Source organism: Rhinatrema bivittatum, chromosome 9, assembly GCF_901001135.1.
Source record: "Rhinatrema bivittatum chromosome 9, aRhiBiv1.1, whole genome shotgun sequence".
Lineage (NCBI taxonomy): Eukaryota > Metazoa > Chordata > Amphibia > Gymnophiona > Rhinatrematidae > Rhinatrema > Rhinatrema bivittatum.
The window spans coordinates 126,123,107-126,129,188 of NC_042623.1; the positions used below are offsets into that span (position 1 = coordinate 126,123,107).

A 6,082-nucleotide genomic window follows, 5' to 3' on the forward strand; every position below is an offset into this window, starting at 1 on the left:
TGTAAAAATGTATAGGGGTGATGAAACTGAGCATATAAACTAAAGTACAAGCATACATGGTAGCATAATCAAAATTTTCACCACCTCTACAACTGAGTCAGGGACACCGCCATCTCACTGATAGGAAACGCCATCTTTAAAGATCTCATGGTGCAAAATCAGCTATCAACCGCCATTAATTATGTGAAAATTCATAGAAAAAAAAAAGTTTTTAATAAAAATTGCCACTGTGTTCTATTTAGTCCATTGGGAGTGAACCACATTTAATAAAAATCCAATGATTCTCTTCAGTTCAGTAAAAACGAATGATCGCCTCCCTGCGGTGGTACAGGTACATATTCTAACAGTCCAATATAAATCCTGAAACCTATATCCCATTTCAATACAGTGGTACTCTATTTAAAAAAAAAAAAAAGAATTTTGTATGCATTTTCACATAACAATTGTAGTTGGTTGACTGACCACCGATTTCGCACCATGAGACCTTTAAAGATGGCATTTCCTGTCAGTGAGACAGCTGTGACCCTGACTCATTTGTAGAGCTGGTAAAAATGTTGATATGCTACCATGTATGTTTGTATTTTAGTTTATATGCTCAGTAATAGTGTAATAAATATTCTGGGGTTTTGTTTTTTTTTTTATACAATTTGGTCATTTCATGCTGTTCTAGAAACTAAGTGGTATAATATGGAGACGCAAAAGGAATTTTTCATCTCCCGAAGAAGGATGTTTATCCGAAACATTGCAATGTCAGGGTAAATTCAAGAATAGCACGGAAGACAAGAGTTGTCTGTGCGCACAAGCACCTCAAGTCTATTGCTGCCACCTTCGAACACAGCATACTCAAGATAAGTTAAAAATATTTTTGTTTGCAAAAGAAAATATAAATTTGTCACTATCGATGGTTCACGTTCTCAACAGTGGGCCAATTCACAGTGACCAATGATTATACTTTAGCACATCTTTCCATCAAGAATTTGAAAATATTTGTGCCTGAGAAGTACAGTATGAAGGTAACTCATAACTTAAATTGTTGTGACATTTTCAAAGATATTTCATATCAGAGTGAGATTATTATTGCATGTTATCTCTTATTCTCTCCCTCTTTGGTTCTTTGATTATCAGTACCTTTCCAATTCTATGCACCCAAGTCATATTGGGGAGGTGTACTAGGCTGAGTGTATATTTTTGCATATATATGTACACATTTTTTGTGTTAGTATGCATTTTTTAAAACCCTGACGCATTTACATACCATTAGTGTACTGCATTAGGAATTAACTCACTTTTCAGTGTGTAAAGGAAATGTACACTTAAAATTTAGCACACTTTTAAAATCAAGTTTTATTGCATCAGCCCCAAGTCTTTTACTTTTCCTAATGCAATCATCTTAGATTTGGGGGGTTTTTCGTCTCACCATCACATTTAGTTAAAAAAAAAAAACAAACCCACATCCAATCTTGAAGAAAGCCTCAGTGCAATTACTTATGGCATTTTCACTTTATACAGGATCCCAACAAGCCTTAATCTCGTGCCTCACAAATTTAAAGCAACCACATCTGAGATGGATGAGCCAGAAATACAGTTTGGTGACCACCCTACATGAAAGCTTCCAACGGGATGAGAGGGAACAATGATGTCATGCAGCTGTACCAAGACCGAGTAGATGCCTTAATTAAAACTAGGGCAAAGAAAAGCCACACACTATAGTCAGCAGGCGTTTCATTTTGGACTAACACTTTACAAAAGTTAGTTGGACTAACCTATAAAGTTGTCTTACAGAATCTGATTGAAACCATGCTAAAAGGAGGGGGCAAAAAAAGTCCAATTGCAGCTATGTCAATAATTCACTGAAATCAAGCAAGATTTGAAGAAAACGCATGTAAACCAAAGAAAAAAGTACAAAAATATCTAGCCACTTAACCCAGGACTTTCCGTCAAACTGAATGAAAAAAAATTATAATAGAATAGTCCCGTCTTTAAAAATATATTATGGGAACGCCACACAACTACACCTTAAATGACTTGGCACATTTATAGGTTTGGGTTTTTTTTGTCATCTGAACCATCAATAAAATTCCTGATTACACCCTTTCAATTCTCAATTACCGCAATTCAGATTTCAGACGAAGCAAACCTAGACGGCAGCAGCATATGCTAACAGCAGACCCACCTCTCTCTCCGGGACAGCGAAAGCCACTGCCCGGTCCCTGCGTGTCCACGGCCAAGCCGTGTTCAAAGCGAGGGGGGCGGGGACCCCCCCCCGTGACAGCCGGCGAATAAGGGGCGGACCCCGTCCGCTTCCCCGCGCGGCCTGCAGCCCGTACTTACCTGCTGGACGCGGGAGGTTTTGCCCGAGCATTTCCTGAAGAAGGAAGTCCTGGCGGTGAAGAAGAGCTCGTCCGAGTCCTCCTCCAGGCTGCTGTAGCCGCTGCTCATACTGCTGGTCCACGTCATCGGCGGCCCCGAGGCCCTCGCCACAACGCGCCTCACCTGCTTACACCGCAGCCCCACATAAACATCCTGCAGCGGATTGGGGGGGGGGAGGGGTACGGGATTTAGGACTCGTCCTTTCAGGCTACCAACTTCGGAAACCTGGGCCGCAGCAGCAGCAGCGCCATCCGCCCCTCCCTCCTGACCAGTCACCCCTCCCTTCCCGGCTAAGACAGCAATCTGAGAACTGCCCCCCAGCTGGCCTAGAGCCGACTAAATCTTGAAACACAACGGGGTCTGGTCTCTACTTCCGTAGGGGCCGCGCACTAAGCGCTCGGCCTGTTTACAAAGCGGACCAATTTTCCTCAGCCGCTGTGGGCCAATCTGTTCCCCCTTATCAGTCCAGTGTGATGTGATGCGATTGCCTCCCTTGCAGGATAGCTGCTGATTAAATCATAATTATGGCTTTGGCCTCTGCCCGCGTTCGCTTCCTGCTAGCAGCTGCTTCTCCGCCCTCTGGCAGCCTCGAGGCCGCTCCCAGCAATCAGAGAGAAGATTGCTGCTCTTTGTAGCAGCCCTAATATAGACACGCCAAGGAAAAATAAAGCAAAAAAAACCACAAGGGAAGGAGTGCTATTCATAATACTACCTGCTGTTGCTAAAATGCTTCCGACAGTGCCTACCTAGGCTTTTACTTAAAATCTCATTAACAGTCACTACAAAACTACCTTTAGGGGGTTTTTTTCTTTGTTGGGTTTTTTTTTTTTTTTTTCAGTTTTCTTTGGCAAGTGAGTGAAGCTGAGGGTCATCTTAATTGCTCACCTGAGCCGCCAAGTTATCACTTATGGCATATAGTTGGGAACTTTGTTTATAATGATAAAAACATGATGGCAGAAAAAGACCATGGGGCCTATCTAGTCTGCTATCCACACTAACTTTGCAGCTTTGTAGTCCTTATCACTCCCTTAGAAATCCTCTGTTTCTCCAGGAGCAGGATGGCAGTCCTCACACATGACTGACATAATCAGATGGAGCCTGGCATGGAACTTTTATGTCAAAAATTTCTAGAACAGAACAATAGGGCCGATGCAATACAGTGCGCTCAGTTGGACACTGGTTGTGTAGGTGTGTCTACAGCCTCTTATGCTATAAGGGGATTAGCACCTCCAATACTGAGCAGGTGTTAATTTCTGAATGCCCCCAAAAAGTTATACAGAAAAGCAGTTATACAGAATGTACAGAAAATACTGCTTTTCTGTACATCCTCCAACTTAATATTGTGGCGATATTAAGTTGGAGGAACGAAAGATTTTTTTTTAAAAGTGCCACTGGTCAGGTTCAGGAAACAGATGCTCAGTTAACCAGTGTCCGTTTTCTGAACCTGTGGCTGTGTACCAATTAGAAAACGACACTGATAAATTCAGCGTTCGTTTGTTTTCTTAACTGGCAGACAGCCTTGGATAGTCAACCTCTCCTGGCTGCCCGCTGTCAAGGAGATAGTAGGGGGTGTGCAAATCGACCATAGCACCTCCTTGACAGCACGACCCCTAATTTAAATATTACATGGCACCCCTAGGAGAGGTGCCTGGGGGCACATTAGGAAAGCGGGTGCTGAACACTCAGTGCCTTTCAGCGCATTTTTTTTTTTTTTTTGCATTGGCCCCTTTGTGCTTCATTGAGCATACCCATGCAACTACTATTATATATTGATTTATTTTTTATGTAAACTATTCATTGTTTTAGATTTTTATTTTTATTATATATTTTTGTAATTTTGAGCTTTTATAATTTGATAATCTTTATGTTCTTTTAAATTTAAATCTTTATTTACATTTGTTTTTTATTTAGTTATGTAAACCGTTTTGATTAAACACTGTTTGTAAAGACAGTATATAAACACTTTTAAATAAAATAAATACATAAATAAATAAAACTACTATACAGTGCATTCCTGCAGGGTCCCCTTCTGTAGTTCTTCTATGGAGCCTCTGGTTGTGGTTTGCTGCTCCTGTTTTAAGCTTCTTTTTCAGATTTTAAAAGGATAGTTTGTTATGGGGCTCTGCGGACTTCTTTCTACTTTCTTACTCAATAGCTTCCTTAGATAGGTTTTTCAGTCGTTCTTAAGTTTGTTATTGTCTCTGTGCTGGACTGGTGTGTCATCAGTGCCTAGGGGGCATCGATCCCCATAGAGCAGAGTTTTCCAAAGTGTGTGTCGCGACACTTTAGTGTGTTGTCTGCAGTGTGCCACGCAAGCCCGGTGCACGTGACACACCGGCAAGTAGGAGCCAATGCGGCCGCCGGTGGATCTCATCCCACTGGCGGCTGAACAGTGAAGTATCGCTGTGCTGTGTGCAGGAGATGCACAGCAGGAAGATCGGCAGGGCCATAGTGGCGCTCACATCACCACGGCCCGAAGAAAAAGGTCACATCTAAACGTGCAGGTGCTCCTCCTCCTTCCTGCCCACGCGGCCCCGGAAGAAAAATGTTGCCGGAGCCGCACGGGCAGGAAGGAGGAGGAGCATCAGCAGCGTGCAGAAGAGGAGCAGCGTTGTTGCAGCGGGCTGAGAAGAGGAGGAGGCCCGGTAGCAGGGTCCCCACCGCGGATTAGCCTGAGAAGATCAGGGCCACCACAGATCGGCCTGAGAAGATCAGGGCCGCTACAGAGCCCAATCTGCAGCGACCCATGAAGAGGATGCACAGAGGTAAGAGAGAGGCTGAGGGCCCGTAGAGTGTGTGTATGAGATGAGTTGAGAGATTGTGTGCGTGTATGAGATGAGTTGAGAGATTGTGTGTGGGAGTGAGGACCTGAATGTTTGCAGAGACAGCATGTGAGAGCCTGTGTGTGAGAGAGAGAGACAGCATGTGACAGTGAGAGCCTGTGTGTATGAATGATTGTATGAGAGAGAGCATGTGACAGTGAGAGCCTGTGCTTGAGCAAGACAGCATGTGGGAGTGAGAGAGAGCCTGGGTGTGTGAGAGTCAGACAGCATGTGCAAGAGAGAGACTGTGTATGAATGATTGTATGAGAGAGAGCATGTGAGAGTGAGAGCCTATGTGTGTGTGTGTGTGTGAGAGAGAGAGAAAGCATGTGAGAATGAGAACCTGACTGTATGTTTGAGGGAAGAAGATAGATGGAGAGAAAAGAAATAGAAAAAAAGACAATATGAAAGGAATTGGCAAAAATAATAAGAAAGGGGAGGTGGAACAAAAAAGCCTGTGACCAACCGATTAGAAAACTAAGATCAGACAGCAAAGGTAAAAAAAACCAAAAAAACTTTTTACTTTTTGGCAAATGTAATCTTTGATAATGTGCAAGAGTAGCACTTTCTCTATGCGGATCTCACAGTGTATGAGATCAACATGGAGGAAGTGGAAACCCACGGGGCCTGCACAGAGGAGGCAGCAGAATGGGCTTCAGTGCCAATAGCAGCAATTAGCACCTCCCCAATAGCCATGCGGCAGCAGTGACAGTGGCAGCAGAGGAATGAGAGAGGCTCTGAGGTTGCTGGCAAAAGAAAGAGAGGGGGTCTGCCTTTAGTGTGTGCATGTGTATGAATGGGAGTCTGTCTGGGGGTGTGTGTATGTGTGTGAATGCATGGGTGCCTGCCTGAGGGTGTGTCTGTGTATGAGAATGTATGGGTGTCTTCCT

At 43.7% G+C, this 6,082-nt stretch overlaps 1 protein-coding gene across 1 annotated transcript in view; it reads right to left on the bottom strand.

Annotated features, from left to right (window-relative positions):
• RASSF3 (Ras association domain family member 3) overlaps window positions 1–2,982 on the bottom strand; it is a 43,633-nt gene extending 40,651 nt beyond the window's left edge. Inside the window, exon 1 of the mRNA XM_029616309.1 lies at window positions 2,332–2,982. Within this exon, the coding sequence (XP_029472169.1) occupies window positions 2,332–2,457 (126 nt within the window). The 5' untranslated portion in view covers window positions 2,458–2,982. The remainder of the gene's footprint in view (window positions 1–2,331) is intronic.
• Between the last annotated feature and the right edge of the window lie 3,100 nt (window positions 2,983–6,082).